The sequence below is a fragment of the Camellia sinensis genome, chromosome 6 (assembly GCF_055761805.1).
Source record: "Camellia sinensis isolate YWXY chromosome 6, ASM5576180v1, whole genome shotgun sequence".
Taxonomy (NCBI): domain Eukaryota; kingdom Viridiplantae; phylum Streptophyta; class Magnoliopsida; order Ericales; family Theaceae; genus Camellia; species Camellia sinensis.
Window position 1 is genome coordinate 189,298,844 of NC_138966.1, and position 23,516 is coordinate 189,322,359.

The window sequence follows — 23,516 nt, forward strand, 5'->3', positions numbered from 1 at the left end:
ATAAAAATTTTGCTTCTCTCTTGACTTGACACAAGTTGGATGAAAGGATTGGACTTTATTTTTATCAAAAATTTTATAAAATTTAAATTTGATGAAGAATTGAAGATGTTCTTAAAAAAATGTTACAAATTATAATGTCTAAGAGCATCTCCAACGGTGAACCAAAATTTTCACCAAATCTGAGTAAAAAAATGACCATTTTCTCAATCTGATACAGAATGCTCCAATGGTTGATTTTCATCAAATCTGCTCTAGGGACAGCCAGTTGGTCGACCGGCCGGTCGACCGATAAGGCAAAATATATATATATATATATATATATTTTTGAGTTGTTTGAACCTACCTATTTGAACTGTTTGAACCTTTTAGTAGTCGATCGGTAAGGCAAAAAAAAAAAAATATATATATTTTTGAATTGTTTGAACCAACCCATTTGAACTGTTTGAACCTTTTAGTGGTCGACCAGTTGGGAACCGGCCAAGCAACCGATTGGTTGACCGGTTCAGCTCTTCCAACTGTCAGGAACAGTAATTTGGTAAAATCAGTACCTTGTTCTCAGCTTGATGATTTTTTTGTTAAATTTTCATTTTGATATCAATTTGGTGAAACGGTTGGAGCACCAAAAAACATTTTTTTCACTAAAATTTGAATTTGATGCCAAGTTTGATTCACCGTTAGAGATGGTCTAAAGAACCACATCGTAATGCTAAATGCAAATACAATATGCAATTAAAAGCAATTCCAACTATACTTTTATTTTATTTTTTATTAACTTATATATAAAAAAGGCATTTTTTTTTATTATTATTATTTTACCTAACTCATTTTTTATTTATTACTTTAATGCTACTTTTTTATTTTACATATCTATATGAACAAACTGTTTAAAAAGTCTCTCAAGACTTTTGAATTTTTTTATTGATATAACTATTGTGATAGTTAGTCCATTGGAGTGACTAAAATATGTGGATACCAGTTATAATAGCTAAAAACCTCATTTACCAATAGGTCTTGCTTTTAGACTAGGTCTCGTTTGGGAACATGCTATTTTAGTAATTTATATTGATTTTTTGACTTTTTCACTAAAACTGAAGGTTGTCAAACATGGTCTAAATTAATCAGTCTTTATTGTTTTATGAATAAATTTATAGTGATAAATTTATCAGACATGACTTGTAAGTAAAAAAATTTAATTAATATGATTGATTGGTAGTCCCAACTAATTATATATACTCTCATAAAATGTAAAATAAAATAAAACAAAAACAAAAACTTTAAGGTGCCGTTTGGTAACACTTACGTTTTCAATTTTCTGTTTATATTTATAAAAATTTAAAAAACTCAAATAAAAACTTATTTGGTAAAATTTTTGATTTATAAATCAGTGGTCTCAGTTTATAAATTTGGCCAAAAAATGAAAACAAAAAAAATGTGTTTCCGTTTTCAGTTTTGAGTTTTTTTTTTTTTACCACCCAATACTAGCCACCACCCGCCACCATTTTCCACCACCGTGTCCGCTACCACCACCTACCCCCCACCACCACCACTCGCCACCTACCTGCCACTACCACTCATCACCTACCACCCGCCACCACCACCCACCAGCCACCACCCACCCCTCGCTACCACCATCACCACCACCCACCCGCCATCCACTAGGGATGGCAATTTGAAACCGGCCCCACGGGGATCCCCGATCCCGACCCCGATTTAAGTGGTTTTTCTCCGAAAAATACCCCCGACGGGGAGGTGACGGTATTTGAAAATCAATCCCCGATCTGTCACGGGCCGGGGACGGTGATCAGTGTTTGATCCCCGGCCCGGCCCGGCCCCGTCCCCAGCCCCATCCCCGAATTTCCCGGAAGTGAAATTACTTTTATACCCCTTATATTTATATATTTATATATATATAATAATAATAATAATAATAATAAACCAACTCTCTCCCTCACTCTCATCTCAACTCAACTCTCTGAGAGTCTCTCTCGTTCATCTCTCTCTCTCTCCCTCACTCTCATCTCAACTCTCTCCCACTCTGTCGTTCATCTCGCTGTCAACTCTCTCTCTCGCGGTCACCGACGGCGACGTCAGCACCACCGCTGGCCCCGACTCCCCCTCTCTCTCACCGACGGCGACATCACCACCACCGCCGCACAATGTCTGTCTCTCTGCCACCACCACCGAACCCACAGCCACCGCCAGCCACTCTCGATCTCGATCTGTGTCACCACCACCGAACCCACCGACGGCGTCGCTCAGATCTGTGTGTGTGAGATCTATCTCTGTGTGTGTGTGTGAGATCTGTCTGTGTGTGTGTGTGAGATCTGTCGTCGATCAAATTTTTTTTTTAGATCAAATTTTTTTTTTTTAGATCAATTTTTTTCTGTGCGAGTGATGATCTGATCTGTGTCTGTGTTAGATCAATTTTTTTTTTTTTTAAAGTTTAAATCTGTATTTTTTGTTGTTGATGATGATAAAACATAGTATTTTTTGTTTCAGATCTGTGTGTGTGAGGCAGCTGAAATTTTTTTTTTTTTTTTAGCCGGGGAATGCTCGGGGTCGGGGAAACCCGATCCCCGTTGGGGGCGGGGGTGGGGGCAGTGATAGGATCCCCGTCGGGGATCGGGGCCGGGGCCGGGGAAAATTCGACCATCGGGGATCGGGGACGGGGAGTGTGATCCCCGGCCCCGCCCCGCCCCGTTGCCATTCCTACCATCCACCCGCCAGCCGCCACCACCCGCCACTACCATCTACTGCCTGTCACCACCACCCGCCACCTACTTGCCACCACCACTCACCATCCACCTACTACCACTATCCACCATCTACCACCACCAGCCACCAGCCACCCACCCGCCACCACCACCACTTCCTACCACCCACCACCACCACCACCACCATCACCCACCATCCACCCGCCACCCGCCTGCCATCACTACCTACCACTTACTACCACCACCACCACCCACTCGCTACCACCTACCATCACCCACCCACCCACCACCACCACCACCACCACCGCCACCCACCACTTACTCGCCACCACCCACCACTTACTCGCCACCACCCACCACTAACCGCCACCTACCACCCACCACTTACTCGCCACCACCCACCACTAATCGCCATCTGCCACCCATCTGCCACCACCACCCACCACCCGCCATTACCACCACCACCACCACCACTCACTCGCTACCACCCACCACCCGCCACCGTCACCCACCCACCTCCACCACCCGCCACCACTACGCACCCGACACGACCTACCACCACCCGCTATCCGCCACCTACCTGCCACCACCACCCACCACCCATTACCACCACCACAACCACTCACTCGCTACCACCCGCCACCGTCACCCACCCACCCACCTACCACCATCCACCACCCGCCGTCACTACTTTCCACCACTGTCTTCTGCCGCCACTTGCCGTCACTTGCCATTTCTCACTCTTTTTTATATTTTTAAATTTTTTTAAATATTTTGTCAATTACCAACGCGTTTGTAATTTATGTTTTTCTAAAAATAAACACAAAAAAATAAACAAAAACCTGTTTATAAATTTTTTGTAAATATAAACTGAAAACGTAAACGTTACCAAACACATACTAATTATTTGTCAAATTTTCAAACTAAAATTTGTTAAAGTCAAAATTTGTGTCAAATTTCTTTGTTATGTATGAGTGTAATAAATCCCTATGATTTGGAAAATTATAAATATTTTATTATTATAATTTTTTATTTAATATAATTAACAAAAAAAATCCTAAAACTTTTTTATACAACAATACAATTACTCAATTTGTTAATTGAAATATATTTATAATATTATTAAAAATTACTAATTAACTTAATGATTTAAAAAAATGGATCATTTATTATACAATTAAAAACTTAAAAAGCCGAAATATAATTTCTACAATTACATAGGACAATATATAATTTAAAAAAAACTCAAGAAATATATTTTTAATTTATTTAAAAGTCAAATATTATGTGTAAATAGCCCGTGTCTTGCACCAGCATACTTTACCGGTATATATATATATATATATATATATTGTATGTTTTGGTAATTAATTATTTTCAATCTTCCATGTACACTGTTATTATTATTTTTTCAATAATTATTTTTGAACTTCCCATTTATGTATGTAATTCTCTCACATTTTAAAAGGGGCAAATTGAAAAATAATTTTTCAGAAAATAAGATACAAAAAAACTACTGAGTTTGGCTCTTATAACAAAATAAATATTAAATTTTTAATTTTATCAATTTAAATTTTAAATGTTTGATTTATTTTCAATCTAAATCATAAGTTTATTTTCATTAAGTAAATCGGTGAAAAAAAATACATACGTATATATAAAATATTTAAAATACATCTTTTCATGAATTTATAATTAAAATATCTCTTTTCGTTAGTTTTATTCAATAAAAATAGACTAATGAAATAAATTAAAAATAAATCAAAATTTGTAATTTAAATTGATAAATTTTAAAATTTAGAATTTACTTTATTGTAAGAGCATCTCCAATGCATGCTCCATATCTTCAAATATGGAGGAGCCTCTCCCAAAAACAACTTCAACCCATCCTCTATATCTTTCTCTCAAATGGAGGAGGATGAATTGATCCTTCAAATATAGAGGGAGGATGAAAAAATGGAGGATCACTCTAAAACACTATTCACTCTTTTTTGATCTTTAATTTTGTCTTTATAACTTAATATGTATATTCAATATTTATAAAATTAGTTTCATTAAAAAGATATTAACAATACCTTTAAAATGAGACCAATATTAATTATATTTAACAAAAAATTAAATAAAATAATTTAAATTTTGGAGAAAAACTGGGTAAAATTTGAAAGAAAAGTGAGAAAATGTTCAAATTTTTGAAGAAATAGAGATGTATGATTGGAGCTGTCATAAATAATAAGATCTTCTAAACTCACTTTTTGAATAAAAAATATTTTTTTGTTCCTCTATATTAGAGAAATAGAGATGTATGGGTTAGAGATGCTCTAAGGATGAATCCTTATTTTTTTTTTTTTTGGTTGGTAATTTTGATAATAAGACAAGTAGTCATTTTAAAAAAACAAAGACTCATTTGAAAAGTAACTATTTTAATTAAAAAAATACTATAAATTATTAAATTATTATTTTTATATATATATTATTTTATAAAAAATTAAAAATTTATTAAAATAACTTCTTCCCACTTCCCAGAACTATCTAAAAATTTTTTTTCTAAAAATAGACTCCCTGACGTAGGCAGTGACGTAGCTCAACCGAGAAATTCCAATTCTATAAATCTTCACTCCCCTCCACTGTCTTTCTCCACCAATGCTCTCTTCCCGTTGTTCAAATCTTCTGCAGATATACGTATATATATATATATATATCTATTGTATACAAGTGGTGTTGTTGTGGGTTGTATAGAGTTGGAAATGGCAACCTCACAGTGCTTTGAGAACCCACAAAGTCTGAGCTCAACATGTGGATCAGGGAATCTCCAAGAGATTGGAGGGCTTAAGACCTATGTCACTGGTCCCCAAGACTCCAAGCTTGCAATCCTTCTCATTTCTGATGTTTTTGGTAACTGCCCATCTCCATTTCTTCATCAATCTTTGTTAATTTTGTGTTCAATTTCTCAAATTTGTTGTTTGTTCAAGCTCAATTTTTAGTGTTTCTTTAAATTGGGTATTTGATTGTGCATCTTGATAGCTATGTCAAACTATGTATAATAGAAAAGAAGCATGGGAGCCTAGAAAAGAAAAAGAAAAATGAATTCAATCAAATTTGAAATAAGATTAAAAGAAGCTAACTTTTACACTGTTTGGTTGGGGTTGGTTGGGGATTTAGGAAGGAAAAGAGAAAAGGGAAGTGAAATAATTTTACCTTTTTACTTTCTCTTTTCAAATTCCTCAACCAATAATTCCCAAAAATTATCTTTTTTTTAAAAAAAAAAAAAATCTTATTTGAACCTTTTTTTCTTTTTTTTTTTTCAAATTTTATAATTTTTTTATTTCGATCCTCAAGACTAGAAGACCTAAAAATAAAAACATCTTGATCAAATTTTAAAAATTTGTAATAAAACGAAAATAAACTAATTTTTGTCAAACTAAAGTAGGGAATGAAAGTTTTCCTTTACATTTTCTTTCCTCTTCCCTCACCAATTCCCATTTTTCATTTCCTTACTCTTCAATTTTTTTTATTTTTATTTTTATTTTTTAATTTTTTTTAAAGCTTTTTGATGGTTTAGAATGATGGGAAGTAGGTATGAAAAAAATGTGTATGCTTTTTTTTTTTTTTTGGGGGTGAAAATTTAAAAGTTTGCATTGTGATATATGTTTTGAGTTCTCAATATTCTTTCACAAACTAAACTTTAGTTGTTTTGCTTTCTTAAAATGTTTTTCAGGGTATGAAGCTCCAAATCTGAGGTATGCTGAATTATTACTATTATCTATTGTTGAATGAGTGTTCTCTCTCTGTCATTCAACCGAAAAAACAAATTTGAATTTTAGAAATGAGGGACCACGATCAATCTTCAATTGATAGTAGTGCATCTGTCAGAGTTCTAACATAGATTGGTTGCCCAGTTATTTGTTTTTCCTTGGTCTCTGGAAACTCCAATCTTGTATGTTATCTTGTGTGAAATAATTTTAATTAAATTGAAGAGTAATAACATGTTTCAACCTTGCCCCCAAAAGATCAAATACAACAAAAATCCTACTCTCTATAACTGATATTACTAATTCATAATTTACTCACAGCTAAGACTGTTCATTCATATGCCAAACAATGTCACTCAAGAAATGCTGATAACCCAGGTGCAGCAATTGTACAAGGTTGGCCTGCTTTGTTCTGTTGTAACTTGTAACTGCCCTATTTTAGTGTCATTAACTTTGACCAACACAAAGAAATATATTTCCAGAGAGCTTCACTAATTGCATCATCATCTCTTGTAATTTAGTTGAAGTAACATTTTGCATTTTATCATTTTAAAGGAAACTTGCAAACAAAGTGGCAGCCGAGGGATTTCTAGTAGTGGTTCCTGATTTCTTCTATGGTGAACCTTTCAATCTTAATAACCCTAATATGGACCGGGAATCTTGGAGAAAGGCTCATGGCGTGGTTAGTTTCTGGTTTCACCACCCTTATCTAAAAGTCGGTCATCAAAATTGACATGCTAGTTTCAAAGATTAAAGAAGTGACAGCGCACACAGTTTTTCTCTATTTCAATGTCAAAAGGTTCCAAATTGTCATCATGTTTAATTTTTAAAATTTTCCAGGTCGTTCAGTTGAGATAGGACTAAAAACTAAAATTTTTGACATGATTAAAATAAAATTAAAAAAAAAAGTTAAGTAAAGAAAAAAAATAAAACAATAAAGATCAACTTTAGGCGGATAGATTCATCACTAAAATGTTATGAGAAAGCATATTAATCCTATTAAAACACAAGAGGTTTGGAAAGAAAGAATTTTTTCTTCAACAATTCAATTAGCTATGTTAATGTGAACTTTCTGCATTCCAGGATAAAGGGTTTGAAGATGCCAAGCCAGTAATTTCTGCTTTAAGAAGTAAAGGAGTCACTTCAATAGGGGCTGCAGGTTTTTGCTGGGGTGGTAAGATATTTCTATTGCTTTTTACATGAAATAAGCTGTGAAACTTGACATATTTGAACTGGGCTGCTCTTCACCGACAAGTCATGGACTCGGCTGCTAAGATTATGGGTTATTTTTTGCATTTGACTCAGGGGTGGTAGTTGTAAAACTAGCAAGGACCGATGAAATTCAGGCTGCAGTGGTTTTGCATCCCGGTTGCATCACAGAAGATGAAATCAAAGGTAAATTTCACACTTCTCAAGCTCATAACTTGTATGTGTGTGTGAGTGTGACTGACAGCTTGTTCTTACAGAGGTTAAGTGCCCAATTTCAATATTGGGAGCCGAGATTGACCAGGTATCTCCACCTGAACAACTGAAACAGTTTGGGGAGATTCTATCAGCAAAACCCGGGGTAAGAGATTCTCAAAATGTTGCATAGCTGATTTAAAAAAAAATAAAAATAATTTTAAAGCTGTCTTGTAAAGCTTTGAAAGTTCAGAAAGATAGTTTGTCTTGGCTTCAAGCCCTTTCATCATGTTATTACTCTAATTGATTTTGGTATTCTTATGCAACTTCGATATTATGTACTCAAATTTCAGTACACCTTGTTGACATAACCTTTTGTTATCTTTGCTTAAAGAACTGGAATCATTTGACTTTCTTCGTTTACTTTTTTACCTTATTTTCAGATTGACAGCTTTGTGAAAATATTCCCTGGTGTATCTCATGGATGGTCGGTAAGATATGATATTGGTAATGAATCGGCCGTCAAGAGTGCTGAAGAGTCCCATGGCGACATGTTGAGCTGGTTTAAAAAGTACGTCAAGTGAAAATAGTTCCATATAATTCGAAGAATGATACTGCACTGTTCCAAGGACAAGCCTTGGGTTTTTGTGAGACATCGGTGCATTCTGTGCTTGTAGGGTTTTTGTTAGGCATTTTATAAGACAATAAATTCTTGTATCTTCAAAGACTATTGGGTGGGGGAAGAAAAAAGAAAAAACTTGTTCTGTGTATTCATGTTGAATGAACTTACACTTCACTAAAATGAATTCAACACTGTCATGTGTACTTCTATGAACCAAACTAAACCACCTCATCAAATGGACTAGTCAAATTAAGAATATTTTTATTTATTATATTAGTCCATGTTATAAGAAATTGAGAGAGATTGAGAGAGCAAATTAGCTCTGTGTTTTATGATATATATTGCAACTAAATGGAACCTCTATTATATAGGAGATGTTTTACAAGACAAAATGATGAAGCCACCGAAAGATAGCAAAAGGAAAAGAAAGCATCTCTGTGCTAGGCTAGCAACAACTATCTATATTTAATATAATCTATTAAATATAATATCTACATATATTATCTACTATAATATTTACATATATTATCTACTATTATAAGATCTACATATAATAATATCTACTATTAACATCCCCCCTCAAACTCAAGGAGGACAAACATCAGCCAACTTGAGTTTGGAGACAAGGTCAACGAAGCGGCCAGAAGAATGAGCTTTGGTGAAGATATCAGCAGGTTGATCAACAGAAGAGATCGGATGGAGATGGACAGTACCATGAGTAACGTGCTGCCGAATAAAATGGCAGTCAATCTCAATGTGCTTGGTGCGATCATGAAAAACATCATTGTGAGCAATTTGAAGAGCACTGTGATTGTCACAAAAGAGGGCAGTAGCGCCAGAGGGAGTAACACCCATGTCAGCAAGAAGCCAACGAAGCCAGAGAAGCTCCTGAGTAGTATCAGCAAGGGCACGATATTCGGCTTCGGTACTAGAACGAGCAGTAAGAGATTGTTTCTTACTGCGCCAAGAAATAAGAGAATCACCCAGAAAAAAGCAAAACCCAGTAGTAGAGCGGCGGTCAGTAGGATCGCCAGCCCAATCAGCATCAGAGAAAGCACGAAGCTGGAGAGAGGAGCGGGCGGAATAATGAAGACCATGAAACATGGTGCCTTTGAGATAGCGAATGATACGAATTAATGCAGCATAATGTGTGGTACGAGGAGCCGACATAAACTGGCTGACAATATGGACGGCATAGGCAATATCAGGACGAGTAACAGTGAGATAGACAAGACTGCCAACCAGCTGACGATATAGAGTAGCATCAGAGAGAAGAGTGCCATCAAGAGGGGTAAGACGACTCTGAGGCTCCAGGGGAGTTGAGGCAGTCTTGCAATCGGTAAGACCAGCACGGGTGAGAAGATCAGATGTGTACTTAGCCTGAGAGAGAAAAGAACCCGTGGAATCATGGAAGATTTCAAGACCCAAGAAATAGCTGAGAGGACCAAGGTCTTTCATCTCGAAATGATGGCTAAGAAATTGTTTAAGATGAAGAATACCATTAACATCATCACCGGTGATAATCATATCATCCACATAAAGAAGAAGCAAGGTGGTCCCTTGAGCAGTTTTGCGGATAAACAGTGCAGTATCATAAGAGCTGGAGGTGAAACCACAGTCATGAATAGTAGAGCTGAACTTGGCAAACCAAGCGCGGGGAGCTTGTTTGAGACCATATAAAGCACGTTGAAGTTTGCAGACTTTATGAGGTGGATAAGTAGACCCAGGGGGACGTTGCATGTAGACCTCCTCAAGAAGAACACCATTAAGAAAGGCATTTTTCACATCCATTTGATAAAGATCCCAGTGTCGGGTAGTAGCAACTGCAATGAGGCTGCGAACAGAGGTGAGACGAGCAACAGGAGCAAAGGTCTTCTCATAGTCAATACCATATTCTTGATTGAAGCCTTTAGCAACAAGGCGAGCTTTATAGCGCTCAATAGAGCCATCAGAACATGTTTTGATTTTGTATACCCATTTACAGCCAATGGCAGTCTTGCCAGGAGGAAGATCAACAATGTCCCAAGTGTGAGTTTTGTCTAAAGCCTGTAATTCATCAGTCATAGCTTGCTGCTAAAGAGGATTAGAGCGAGCCTCCCGATAGGAGGTGGGTTCATAAGTAGAAAAAGCAGTAGAACCAACAATAAAGTCACGAAGACGAGTAGAAGGTTGGATTACCCGGTGTGGTCGAGCAGGAGGAGGAGGAGCCAGAGGAAGAGACTCAACAGGGGTGAGGAGTCCGAGGGAGCAAGATCAGGACCATCAGAGCTGGCAGGTGCTTGAGAAAGACCAGTAGGCAAGGCAGTCTCAAGAGAGTCAGGCATGGGCAGTGAAGGAAGCTCATCAGAAAACAGATCTGCAGAAGGGTTAGTAAAACACAGAGAGGGTGAGGGAACGGATAAACGGAATTGAGAGAGGGAGGAAAACATTGTGTGTTCCCAAAAGACCACATGACGAGAGATACGGAGACGCTGGGAGAGAGGATCCCAACAGCGATACCCTTTATGTTCAATACCATACCCCAAGAAGCAACAAAGGCGAGAACGAGGTTCAAGTTTGGTACGTTCATGAGGTTGGAGAAGAACAAAACAGGCAGAGCCAAAAACCCTAAGGGTGTCGTAAGGGGGACGGGTGCCATGTAAACGCTCATATGGAGTGTGATTATGAAGGACTGGTGTAGGGATACAATTGATAGTGTAAGCAGCAGTGAGAGCAGCTTCACCCCAAAAATTTTCTGGACAAGAGGAAGAGAGAAGGAGGGCTCGAGTAGTGTCAAGTAGATGCCGATGTTTTCGTTCAGCACGGCCATTTTGTTGGGACGTACCTGGACAGGAACGATGAGGTTGAGTACCATGACTCCTAAGGAAAGAAAGAAAGTCAAAATCTTTATATTCCATGGCATTGTCGGAGCGAAAAATCTTGATAGTTTTAGAAAATTGGGTTTTAACCATTGCAGCAAAATTGTAATAAAGTTGTTTGAGTTCAGAGCGATTTTTCATAAGAAACAACCATGTAAAACGAGAAAAATCATCTATAAAAACAACAAAATAACGTGCGCCTCCCATAGTAGGAGTAGGAGAGGGTCCCCAAATATCAGAATGAATGAGATCAAAAGGCGCAAGAGAAACAGAATCACTTTTATTAAACAACAAAGCAGGTTATTTTGCAAGTTGACAGGACACACAATTGAAAGCATCAGAACTTACAGTACCCAAATGACCACTAGAAATTAAAGACTTCAAACGACCAACAGAAAGATGGCCCAAACGATAGTGCCAAAGCTGAAAATGAGATAAAGGAGGAGCAGTGGTAGCAGTGGTAGGAGCAGTAATTTGAGAGGAATCCGGAACATGAAGATGGATAAGTTCGTAGAGACGTCCTTGCTTACGGCCTATCCCAAGAGTTTGCCTGGTCCGAGGGTCCTGCACCAAACAACCAGTATGGGAAAATGTAACAGTTAGACCATGCTCACATAATTGACTAATGGAGATAAGATTTAAAGTGAGAGCAGGCATAAGATATACATGGGATAAAGATAAGTGAGAGGTGGAAACAGACCCAACATGACTTACAGACAGGAGAGACCCATCAGCAGTATGGATAGAAGGAACATGAGGAGTCGAAGAGAGAGGAGTAAAAATAGTAGGATCAAAGGTCATGTGATTACAACAAGCGGAGTCAAAGTACCAAGAAGTGTTACCTGCGGTGGTAGACAAAGCAGTAGATGGAGGAGTACCGGAATGCTGCCAAAAATGTTGAAACATGGCTTCAACATCGGTATGAGAAAAGACCGGAGTGGAAGGATCTACAGGGACAGAAGAAGGTGAATCTTCGGAGGCGGCAGCAGCAGTGCGTGGAGCAGACATGTTTTTAAATGGAGTCCCAGAACGGTGAGAGTTGCTGCGGGAAAGATTCCCGGTGGAAGGACCATGGCGAGAGGCACGGGTAGGATTGCGGAAGCAATCTTGTTGGAGATGACCGGGGCCAGTCTTGTTGCAAAATCGACAAAGACGAACGGGACAATGAACCAGAAGATGAGTCGATGGAAGATTGCGGTTGTGACAATAGTTGCAGGTAGTGGACCGCTGTGGTGAAGGAGAACTCCGAATCTGGGGAGTAGCAAGAACAGAGTCCACAAGGTGTGGATGGAGAGTACCAAACCTGGTTTCCTCGGACAGGAGTTCAGAAACGGCGTGCTCAAGAGTGGGTAAAGGAGTGCGATGTAGGAGAGATGCGCGGACGGGCTCAAAACGAGGAGTGAGAGCCATGAGAAACTGAACCAAGCGCTGTTGGTCACGGTAGGTAGTAAACAAGGCAGCATCCTCAGTATGAGGCCATGGAGGCTCAGAAAGAGCGAGTTGATCCCAAACATAATACATTTAGGAGAGGAAATCATTAATGGTCTGAGTGTTTTCTTGGCGCATACGGTGAAGATGACTCAGAAGCTGATATTGATGAGCAAGACCAGTAGTCTGATAGCGTTCTTGCAAAAAATCCCAGATGGCCTTGGCTGGAGAGGAAGCAGACTCAAGTTGGAACCTACCAAACTGAAGGCTGATGGATGTAATAGAAGTATTGCGAAGCCAGGTGATGATCTGATAGTTTTTACTATCCCAATCTTCTAGTCGGTCGATATATTTGGCAGCGGAGTCCGTGGCAGCGGATTCCGTGGTTGCTGGGACTGGTTTGCACACATCCCCAGTAATGATACGCCAAAGTTTCTTGCCTTTGAGGAAGCCAGACATGGCTTGTGCCCAAAGGACATAATTAGTCCCGTCAAGAATAACGGAAATAGGGTGATTAGAGGAATCCGGGCGATCCATGAGGGAAAAATAGCACAATGGTGGTAGAATCTGAAAAAACCGAGGTTACCAGTGAATTCAGAAGGCCGAAATTAGTGGGAAAAGGAGTGAAACGACCCAAAATATGACCACAGAGGCACAAAAATAAGAGGCAAAAGGGCGCGGCGCACGTTAGCAAGAAAGGGCGCGGTGTACGTTAGCAAAACAGGCCAGGCAGTGCACGGTAGCAGAAGGGCTGACGTGTGCTGACGTCAGAAACACGCGGCGCACGTTAGCAAGATAGTGCGCGGTGCACGTTAGCACAGGACAGTGTGGAGGACGCGTAGAGCGCGTGTGAGGCAGAAGGCGGAGTCAGGCGACGCGCCGTTCACAGAAGTGGCGCGTGAGAGCGCGTGTAACGTCTGATTGGACTGAAATTGGTGGCGTTGGAATCGTCCGGAGGAGACGAAGGCTCTGGTGTGGTGAAAACTGTATTTCAGAGATGGACGAAAAAGGGATACAGATGAAATGCAATCTGCAGAAAAAAAAAAAATGTTGGAAGAAGAGGCTAGGCAGAAAACCTGTGCTCTGATACCATATAAGAAATTGAGAGAGATTGAGAGAGCAAATTAGCTCTGTGTTTTATGATATATATTGCAACCAAATGGAACCTCCATTATATAGGAGATGTTTTACAAGACAAAATGATGAAGCCATCGAAAGATAGCAAAAGGAAAAGAAAGCATCTCTGTGCTAGGCTAGCAACAACTATGCAACAACTATCTATATTTAATATAATCTATTAAATATAATATCTACATATATTATCTACTATAATATCTACATATATTATCTACTATTATAAGATCTACATATAATAATATCTACTATTAACATGTCAATTTAGGTATGTCATTTCCACTGACACTTCTATTTGCATCTCTTTTCTACTGTTTTTATCTGTTTCGATTATATATGACTGAATCATCTCAATTTATTATCTCTTAACATATCAAAATATGTGTATTGCTTGTCTGTGTATATATATAGATATAGACATAGATATAAATTATCGGTCCAAAAACTAGCTTGAAACTCCTTACATCTCCCAAAGTTGTGGGTATCGAATTGGAAACATACAAAACACCTGCGATTTCTCCATTAATATGGGTTCCTCTTCTTCTCCTTCTTCTTTGTCTTCGAGTTGTACTCTCTCGATTCCATTTTTCAGAGAACCCATTTCACTATCTCTCTCTCTGTATGTGTATATAATATATTGGCGGGGTTTGTACAAAGAAGAAGATGAAAGTGAAACCCTACAAAAAAAACTCTCAAGGAAGAGAACAACCGACGTGTTTTGGTGGTTGATGGTGATAGCGAATCACACGCTCAACTGTAAACTTTAACATTATTTTTTAATTTCTTTTTAAAATAGGGATTCTTAATTCCTTCACAGGACAACGTGGTGTTTTGAAAAATTGGTAAAAAGTTATTTTTTTTGATTTTATTAGTTTTTTAGTGATTTTTTTGGTTAAAAAAGTTGAATTCTTTTTTAATGTAAAAAATTAAAAAATTAAAAAATTGACTTTTTATCAAGTTTCTAAATTACCCAGCAGCACCATACGATATCTTCAATCATTCATTAATTTTTTCATCTAATTTGATTTGATTGCAAATTAAAAAGTAAAAAGCTTAATTTGGTGGTTGATGGTGATAGCGAATCACACGCTCAACTGTAAACTTTAACTTTATTTTTTAATTTCTTTTTAAAATAGGGATTCTTAATTCCTTCAAAAGGACAACGTGGTGTTTTAAAAAATTGGTAAAAATTAATTTTTTTGATTTTTTTTAGTTTTTTGGTATTTTTTTGGCTAAAAAAATTGTTTGTTTTGTGATTTTTTTTTAATGCAAAAAAAATTAAAAAATCAAAAAATTGACTTTTTACTAAGTTTCCAAATTACCTAGCACCATACGATATCTTCAACCATTCATTAATTTCTTCATCTAATTTGATTTGATTGCAAATATAAAAGTAAAAAGCTTAATTTGATATCTGTTGGACAATTTTCACTATATTCTAAATAAATTAAGTTTGTGTACTTAACAACAAACAAAAGAACTAAAGGAAATGAGGGAGAATGTTTGATTACAAAAATCAAATTAGAAAATATAATAAATAAATAAAAAAAGATTTTCATTTTGTTACAAAAACAAAATGAAAAATCTGAAACAGGAAAAACAAAAAAATCAGAAAATAAATTAACAACTTACTTAATTAATTTCTTGAACAAATTTTTTTGATCGAGTCCAGTGTTTAACACTGTGTCCTTAAGACAGATTCGTCATCTTCACAGTACTTTTAGAATGTAGACGTCTATCTCCCAGGATAAAATGATCAATAGCAAACAATAGCAGCTGTCACGACCCAAACCCGCCCCTATGGGTTTAGCACCGTAACCGGCTAGTAATTCGAGATTACCGAAGGCCTGCTTGACAGTAAAACAGTAATACAGAGTATAGGGGCTGGCGGAAGCCAAAACAGTAATTAAAAGATGTCCAATGAGCTGTGACAGCCTGTATGCAAAAAGACTTTTTAAACATATACACATTCAAACCATAATAGTATATACATACATCATATACAGGTATTCAGGTTAGGGACTAAATCCCTACCATAACAGTACAGTAATAGTCTATGTAGTATATACAAAACAGAGACAAAAAAAAGAGAATCTAAAACACCCCGACGCAGCCTTAGCTTGGCAGCACTTGGAACCTCGTAGTGAGGCACGTTAGTTGGCTTGACAAAAAGAGAGTTTAAACCCCACGCCCCTAGCTCCGATCCGGTGCTTGGACACCTACATATATATATATATATATAAACAGTGAGCTAAAGCCCAGTGAATAACATATGCGTAAAGAGGTTAAGAATAAATGTCCTTTCACTATTGAAAACAGTCATTTATCAATATATCAGTCATTTAGTTTGTGGCTCATATTTCATGTCATAATAGTCATTCAGAAACTATAATAGTCATATGTGGTACATCCAATAGCAAAACAGTACAGTAAGTCTTAACAGACCAAGCAGTCAATGATGGCCATCATATTAGTAAACAGTAGTGGTTCCAAACATGAGAATCGATAGAGATCTCTGCAACAGTAGCAGTAACAGTTCAGTAACAGTAAATTGCTATGGATGCCACGAATACAGTTCACAAATAGGACAAACATTCATTTAGTAAACAGTGTCATTTCATAAAGCAGTACAACCATTTGTTCAGAAAATAATCTCAATTGAACATATCTTTACAATATTGTTACTCACAGAGTTTTGGGTTACAGATAAGCTAGTGCGCGTCCTCGGATGCCAACCTTACACAGTTACAGGATGAACACACACTAAGTCACATACTTAGGAATCGAAGACTTAGTCCCTACTTAGACTCGGTGTGGTTCTACATCAATATTCTCATTAAAATGCCTTAAACTAGGCTTAAGAATGCCTAGGACGGAATGAGGATGCAAAGATGCATTTAAAAACACTTTTCAAAATTTTGCTGAAACAGGGTCCCGTTCGAGCGTGGGTTTCCTCGCTCGAGAGGACATGCAGACAAAAGGGCTCCGCTCGAGCGTGGATTCCCCGCTCGAGCGGACTGTAAAAGTATTGGATGTACAAAATTCACGCTCGATGGGCGCTCGACCTCCGCTCGAGCGTGAGACACAAGTCCTCGCTCGAGCGTGTATTCCTCTGCTCGAGCGGACTATAAACACATGCAAAGTACTGGATACACGCGTTTCCCGCTCGAGTGTCACTTTCCCCGATCGAGCGGACTGCATGAACTCAGGTCGTACGCTCGAGCGTGGAGTTTCCCGCTCAAGCGTGAGTCCAAAATCTAGAATTTCCAGATTTGAACCTCAAGCTCAAAACTCAACTTTAAAGCATCAAATTCGATCCTTGTGGGCTAATTTTCTGGAAAACACTTGTAAACTCATAATATGACATGTTTCAAAGATCAATTTGAGAAATCAAAGCCCAAAGGTAGTTCAATTAAACACAATTTCAAAGAAGTTTTCATGAACATGAAGAACATATGACATGCATGAATTCTAGTGAATTCTAATGCCTCAAAACATGATCCAAAGCAAGATTAAACTCAAAACCATGATGAACTCATGGACTAGAACAAGAATGTAAACTTGCATGCAAGATTTCATGAAAATCAACTTCAAAATGCAAGAATATGTACATACATGCATGAATTCCTACTCAATTCAACATATTAAGCTAAATCATGCCTTAAATCACTAATGGCTCATGGACCATGCAAGATACAACTAGAATTCAAGTTCTAGAAGATGATTCTCCTACCTTAGGTCCTCAATTACAAGAATGGAAGCTCAATTTGCAATCTACCCTTCAAGTCTTCTAAATTCAAGCAAGGTTTTCTAGTTGAACTCAATTTTCTCCCAAGTCTCTCTCTCTCTCTCTCTCTCGTTTGGCCTCTAAAGATAGAATGGATGATATAACAAACATGAATGAAGTAGTAAGGGATGGTCTAGAGTCAAACTACTAAGTGGCAAACTTGTAGATAAGTCCAACTTTTGTAATTTAGCTTATTTAATCCAATTTAATTATACCAAATCAATTTTTAATTAAATATACCATAAAATCACATTAATTCTAATTAACACAAAGCATTAATCAATTTCAGATTCAGCTGTTGATAAGGCCTTCAATTTGCACTTTAAAACATAAAACATGAACAGATCATTTAACGGTCAACAGATAGAAATGCATTTAAACTAATACACTAAATCAATCATTTCAGAATTTCAGTCAATCAGTCAGTTAACACGCTTAATCATAGATTAGCACTAATCAGTGGTGAGGGTTGTCACAGCCGCACTACAAATTGTTTGCACAACGAACACACTAAGTGTTTACACTCTTTCTCACAGAAATTTAATGCACCAGAATGCAGAAATTAAATGCAGCAAAGAAGAACGAAAATTGGAGTAAGAAACCAAGTGAGGGACTTGTCTTATTTATAGATGAATTTGTGGCTTTTCATTTTGAACTCAATAGGTGCAGTACCTGTTCGAACAGATACAAAAGCTGTTTAGTTTGAATTAAATAGGTAAGTGTAGACGCGCCCGTGGGCCTCGCTACTACAGTTCAGACTCGATTCGTGTCACGGTTCTTAATCTTGAACCAAAGAGTCCAAATCCGGCAAATCGTTTTGAGAAAACAGATTTTTAGAAAAAGAAGTGCCAAACATGGACTGCTTTGCCAGATACAGAGTCGCTACCTAAATATTTTTTATGGGGGAATTTAGGAAACCCTGACTCGGTGCCGAAGGCCACATGTTCGTCATCACCGGAGTTGTCTCGGCTCGGGAGCTTGGGTACGATCGGGGAAGGTCAGCTATGAGCACCCCTTCTCGCCCGATCCGAAGATCGGCCTCTACTAACCGTGATATCCATTTTTGAAAACTTTATGTGTTCTTATTCCAATTATTAGCCTAGAATTACTATGTTATGCGCACAGCAAACAAGTATAGACCAAGTCGCCTTAATTGGAACAAAACATTGCATGTTTGTTTTGAAAATGGTTTACTACTCGCAAGTAGGCTTAAAATGCAAGTTTTGCCACTCTCAAGTGGGCTTTAGAAAAGATGATTTTGCCACTATCTAGTGGGCTTAAAACTCATAGTTTTAATGCATTATTCTAATTTAGGTAATTCAACCTCCACCCACAGGCATTCAAGCAGTTATATCACATAAGCAGCTAGCCTCATGGTAATCATGCTATCATGGCAACACTCACACGCATGCAAGGATGCTAAAGCATAAATACTTACATCGTACTCCGTGCCAAAAAAAAAAACTAGTTAGTAATCACATGCATGATCCTAGTTCATGTTAAAAATGGCTAGTGCAACACATGCAAAGATGCAATCTAGACAGGCTCGGCTATTCTAAGATGGCATATGATGATGATACAACTAACACGTATTCAACTTGGAATTGAAGTACAAATGCAGTTAGAATGATGCGCCGAGCCCGGTGCATGCAAGACAAATGTATGAATGCACGCATGCATTGCATAAGGTATGCTAAATTAAACGTGTCCTAATACTAACCATCAAAGCGGGTAAGTAAAAGGGAGAAAGAAGTGGAGGTTGGAAGACATGCACACACGCACCCACACTTATTACAAATTAGCCCTCGCTCGGAGGGACCGAATAAATATTACAGATAATTAACCTACAAGCTAATTAAATATTACAAATCGCCTAATTAATTAACAAATTAACTAATCTAGGGAAAACAGATAAATTGCCTCGGGAAGAGAGCTCAATGCAATACGTGCTCGGGTCTTGCTCGGAAGTGCACCGCCATGCATAGGTTGCCTCTGTTTTCCATGCTATGCTCCTCTGAAGACTGCCAAAGTCTCAGGATTGCTTCCCTGGACATTAGGAGACACCACCGGCTGAGTAGAATGCCCACCGGCAGTGGCCTGTGATCACCGGCTGTGAATGCATCCATCGGCCATGGAAAGATTGCCGGTCGGCATTGGACACTGCCGGTCGGCAGAAGGTTCCTACAGAATCTGCATTTGACAGCAACAGAGGGCAAGGCAGAGCATGGCAATACAATTCAAGGCATATATGCACCAATCATGTCCCTTATCATGTTAGTGACTCAAAGGGACATGCTCCTTGGTTCTCGGACTATCAATCGCGCATTTCAATGCGTGATGGCCCAAGAGACCAAGTTATGCATTTCCATGTCAAATGCAATGCAAACAATCAAACCAATGGGACTTAACCTCTATCATGGATAGTCAAGAGGTCAAGCATGCATGCCAATGCAATGCAACCTAAGCATGTTAACTAGGCATGCAATACGACAATGCAAATGAGCAAGCAATGAACAAGCATGCAAGCTAGTGGACATGCAAGACATGGTGCAATCAAAGCATGCAAAGTGTAAGACATGTAACAACATGTAAAGATTGGACTTAAACATGATTTGGACAACTCTAATAAGGCCCAAAACAGTGGCCAAAATGGTATAACAAAGGCATGAAAACTCACACACAAGCATGCATGCACAAAGGCCTAAATATGGAGCATAAGCTATCAACTCTTCAAAGCATGAAAAGGGATGGAAAATGCAAGTATGAAAGCATGGAACATGGACTGAAATATGGTCTCCAATGATGCCAAATCATGAGAACAAGCCAAGTAAAGCATGCTAGTGACACACACATCCAAGGCTAACAAGCTAGAATGTAAAGGGGCTATACAAAGCATGGCAAGCATGACCAAAATGACACCAAACAGAACTTAAACATGTTAAAACATGACTAAGAACTTCACAAAGCTAAGCCAAAACATGCAAGCATGGTGGTCCAAATGCAAGATGCCTTTCTAGGCAAAAATAGAGGAATACAAAACAAGTGTATGATGCACATGGAATCTCACAAAACCATCAAAAATTAATGAATAAAACATGTGAAAATAGGCCCAAATAACCACTGATACGCAACCGTGGCATGCAAAAATGATGAGTTACTTTAGAGGGCCATGCAAGGAGTTATTAAGCACATGCAAGATAGACATTCAATATGACCAGAACAACTCTGGAAATGGCTTTTGGGGGTACTAACACCCACTGAAAAATGCCTGAACCGAGCTCAAGAAGTGTGCAAATATAGGCCCATTTGTAAGGCCAAAAAGGGCATCAAACAAGACAACAAGGAGAGGGGATGACCCTCTCCTTCTTAGGACCTTAAACCACCATCCTCACCACTGAAATCCCTCAAGATTTCAGTGGTGAGGAGACCCAAACAAGGTGGTCCCGAAGCTCACCAAAAATAGCACAAAATGGGGCCAAACAAGGCCTAAGGGGGGGTAAACGACCCCAAACACAAAAGTGGTCTTAATAAAGCATCTTAAACACAAAAAAATAGAACTTTTTTATGTTATACACAAAGCCCAAATCCGAAAGCAAGACAGGCTAAAATGGTGTGTAAAAACGGGGAATAAAGAGGGAAAATGGGTTACCTTTGTAGCCAAAAGGGGACAGCAGTCTCTAGACCCAAAAATGCAACCCTCAACCTCTGAAAATGGCCTCCAAGCTCCTTAGGTTGATGATGGAGGTGTTAGGCCAAGAGTTGTAGTTCAAATGGCCAAGAACTAGACCCTTTTGAACCCTCTAACCAACACAAATGTAGAGAGAGAGGGAGATATAGAGAGGGAGTGATATATATGTGATATATCAGATTTTTCTAACCTTCTAAAGGGGAGGAGAGGCTCTTTTTTTATAGAGAAACCAAGGGGGCAAAGCTTCTCTTAGAAGCTTTGACCAAAAGGGCCAAGCTTCTCTTAGAAGCTTGGAGCAAAAGGGCCAAGCTTCTTGGAGAAGCTAGGCAAAGGGGTCAAGAGGTTCAAGCTTCTTCTAGAAGCTAAAAAAAAGGGTCAAGCTTCTTGGAGAAGCTAGACAAAGGGTCAAAAGGTTCAAGCTTCTTGGAGAAGCTAAAAAAAAGGGTCAAGCTTCTTGGAGAAGCTAGACAAAGGGTTCAAAAGGGTCAAGCTCCCTCAAGAAAAGGTCTCGGCTAGGAAAAGTGGCCGATTGATCAGAAACAGTGGCCGGCCGACCATCAATAGTGCCGACCGGCCATCACCAATGGCCGGTGGCAAGGAAACAAGGTTGGTGGCCTCAAGCCACGGCCGGTGAGGTGTGGGGATGGCCTACAAGCTACTTTCCACCCTCAGAAGCAAAATAACAAGTGTTCGGTGCAAAACCAGACACAAAACAGTCGAGTCGAGAGATCCTGAGGCAGGACGCGTAGCCGAGACCTCCGGGAACTCAAGACGAACACGAACAAGGATGACCACCGAGTGTTCAAACGGTGACGTCCAAGTTTTGAGGACGGTCAAAAATGGGTTGTCTACAGTAAGGCATTGTTTTGAACAGATACAATCTGTTCGGTTTGAATTTGAACAAATAACTGAATCTATTCAGTTTCTTTGGACATATATGGACCTGTTTGGGTGTAGGGAAAACTGGACAATTTTTTCTGAAATTAATTTTTGAATTTTGGACAGATTTTATTTTACCAAAAAATAAAATAAAATTCAAATATTTTTGGCCCAAAAAGATATGTATTGAGTCGGATAAGCCCAACCCAACCTCACACCACGCACCTGTGCCCAAGCCCAGCCCAGCTCGACCGCGGCGGCGCGCGTGTGTGTAGTTATTTTTGAGTTCAATGGGTCTAGCCAAATTTACCCATAACCTCTCCCTTCTACAAACTTGGGGTGCCCCTTGGGGCCCTCCCCAAGTTATAATTCCAAGCTTTATAAACCCATAAATTTCTTCCTACCAAACCAATGTGGGACAAGCCTTTATTTAAACTTTTAAGGATTTTTCACCAAAACTCCATTTTCATAGAGCACATTTTGGCTTCAATTTCCCATTCACTCGATAATGGTTTTGAGCAACCAAATATACCACTTAAATCACAACACGGCATAGAACACGTTACCACTTAGACCTGCGAAATTCGACGCATGGGCCCTACATATAAATTAGACTAAAGTTTAGAAAAAATTTCTATTTTTCCAGATTTTTTCAAAAACCATTTCTAAAATCCCCTACATGAATGGAATTTGATGATAATGGAAATGCAACAATATGTAGAATTTTTCGAAAGAGTATAAATTGAAAATATCTTGCATCAGGATAGGTAGCTTTCGGCCTTGAACCTTCCCTAGTGATAACCTATCGGACTTATTAGCTAACCAATGGATGCGATGCCTTGAATTGTTCAATCGTTTGTGTAAGCCAAGACAATAGATTTCACACAAAATATCTTCTGACACTTCGTGGTTCTTACGGTTGTGTTCATTTTGGCCTTGAACGCTCCTACTTGTTCATGAGTGTTTCTAGAGAATTTAGCCTCTTTATTCTCATAAAACTGGCCCTAGTTCAACACTCATATAGGTGATTCTTATTGTGAATATCTCTTATACTCGTCTTGATTTTATGCCTAAATCAAGATATAAGTAATCATTAAAAGCAAAGCTTATCCTTAAACCCCTGCATACAACATATGTTGTAGATATCACTCTCACCGTAAGAATGGATAGGGAATTTTAATCTCTTGGTGATTCCTGGCGAGCCACACATAACTTAGTTGTTCCTTTGAACTTAGTTATTGGGATCTCCAATCATA

General features: G+C 38.5%; 1 protein-coding gene across 1 annotated transcript; it reads left to right on the forward strand.

Annotated features, from left to right (window-relative positions):
* The first annotated feature begins 5,322 nt into the window (after positions 1-5,322).
* On the forward strand, positions 5,323-8,666 carry LOC114262630 (endo-1,3;1,4-beta-D-glucanase). Its single transcript, XM_028203002.2, has 7 exons — positions 5,323-5,606; positions 6,430-6,451; positions 7,019-7,145; positions 7,547-7,637; positions 7,769-7,858; positions 7,930-8,030; positions 8,308-8,666. The coding sequence occupies exons 1-7, from the start codon at positions 5,459-5,461 to the stop codon at positions 8,446-8,448; spliced, it is 720 nt and encodes a 239-aa protein (XP_028058803.1). The 5' UTR covers positions 5,323-5,458; the 3' UTR covers positions 8,449-8,666.
* The last annotated feature ends 14,850 nt before the right edge of the window (positions 8,667-23,516 follow it).